At 38.2% G+C, this 1,083-nt stretch overlaps 1 protein-coding gene across 1 annotated transcript in view; it reads right to left on the bottom strand.

The window, feature by feature from the left end:
* LOC103520268 (hemocytin-like) overlaps nucleotides 1-866 on the bottom strand; it is a gene marked incomplete at its 5' end in the record, with an annotated part of 15,889 nt that extends 15,023 nt beyond the window's left edge. Inside the window, 2 exons of the mRNA XM_026831459.1 lie at nucleotides 6-209; nucleotides 698-866. Of these exons, the coding sequence (XP_026687260.1) occupies nucleotides 6-209; nucleotides 698-866 (373 nt within the window). The remainder of the gene's footprint in view (nucleotides 1-5; nucleotides 210-697) is intronic.
* Between the last annotated feature and the right edge of the window lie 217 nt (nucleotides 867-1,083).

Raw genomic sequence — 1,083 nt, forward strand, 5'->3', positions numbered from 1 at the left:
AGAACCGCCATATCCACTAGAATGACCGCCATATCCACTAGAATGACCACCATATCCACTAGATTGACCGCCATATCCACTAGAACCTCCATATCCACTAGAACCGCCATATCCACTAGAATGACCGCCATATCCATGGAAATGATCGCTGGAGTATTGAGAGAGAACTGTCTCCTTGACTATGGAGTGTGATTGAGTGAGGTCCGAATCTGATTTTGGGGGAAAAAAAGCAGATAATTTTAGGCTAATAAAATTAATGGCGGAGTTTCTTGTATCTATCAAGATAGTCTTTGAACTTTTCTGATTTTATGACAGTTATTGGATATAATAATCCTCTTTTATCTAGTCCTCTAAAGTTGGATCTAATCCTCTAAAGTGGGATCTAATCATCTAAGTTGGATCTTATCCTCTAAAGTTGGATCTTATCGTCTAAAGTTGGATCTTATCGTCTAAGTTGGATCACTACCTCTAAAGTTGGATCTTATCTTCTAAAGTTGGATCTTATCCTCTAAAGTTGGATCTTATCGTCTAAAGTTGTATCACTACCTCTAAAGTTGGATCTTATCTTCTAAAGTTGGATCTTATCCTCTAAAGATGGATCTAATCCTCTAAATTTGGAGCTAATTCTCTTTTATCTAATCCTCTAGAATTAGTTCTAATCCCGTTAAACGGCAAGTATGAAAGTAAGTAAACTTACCAAAAATACACGTGGGCACTTCCGCAGGTTCGAATCTCCCTTGATCATAGCGACATACATACACACTGGCTGCGGGGGACTCAAAACGCATACCACTAGCACATTTGACGACACATGAGAGAGCATTGGAATCTCCCGAACATTCAATCCTCCCGTTGAAGTTCAATTTCTTTAGAATAAAAACACGATAGAATAATGGATTCAAGATATAACATTACTTTCCTTCCTATAGGATAAGGGAGCAGAAAAAAAGGATGAGTGTTTTACCGCTGTTTTTATTTCGGAACAATGAAACTGCTGCTAAATTACTCATGTGGTCTGTGTCATAGCATGTTCATCCCATAGTATGTCCCTCATCAGATGGGCGATAAGAAACACAATTCTTT

Source organism: Diaphorina citri, unplaced genomic scaffold (assembly GCF_000475195.1).
Source record: "Diaphorina citri unplaced genomic scaffold, Diaci psyllid genome assembly version 1.1 scaffold3394, whole genome shotgun sequence".
Lineage (NCBI taxonomy): Eukaryota > Metazoa > Arthropoda > Insecta > Hemiptera > Psyllidae > Diaphorina > Diaphorina citri.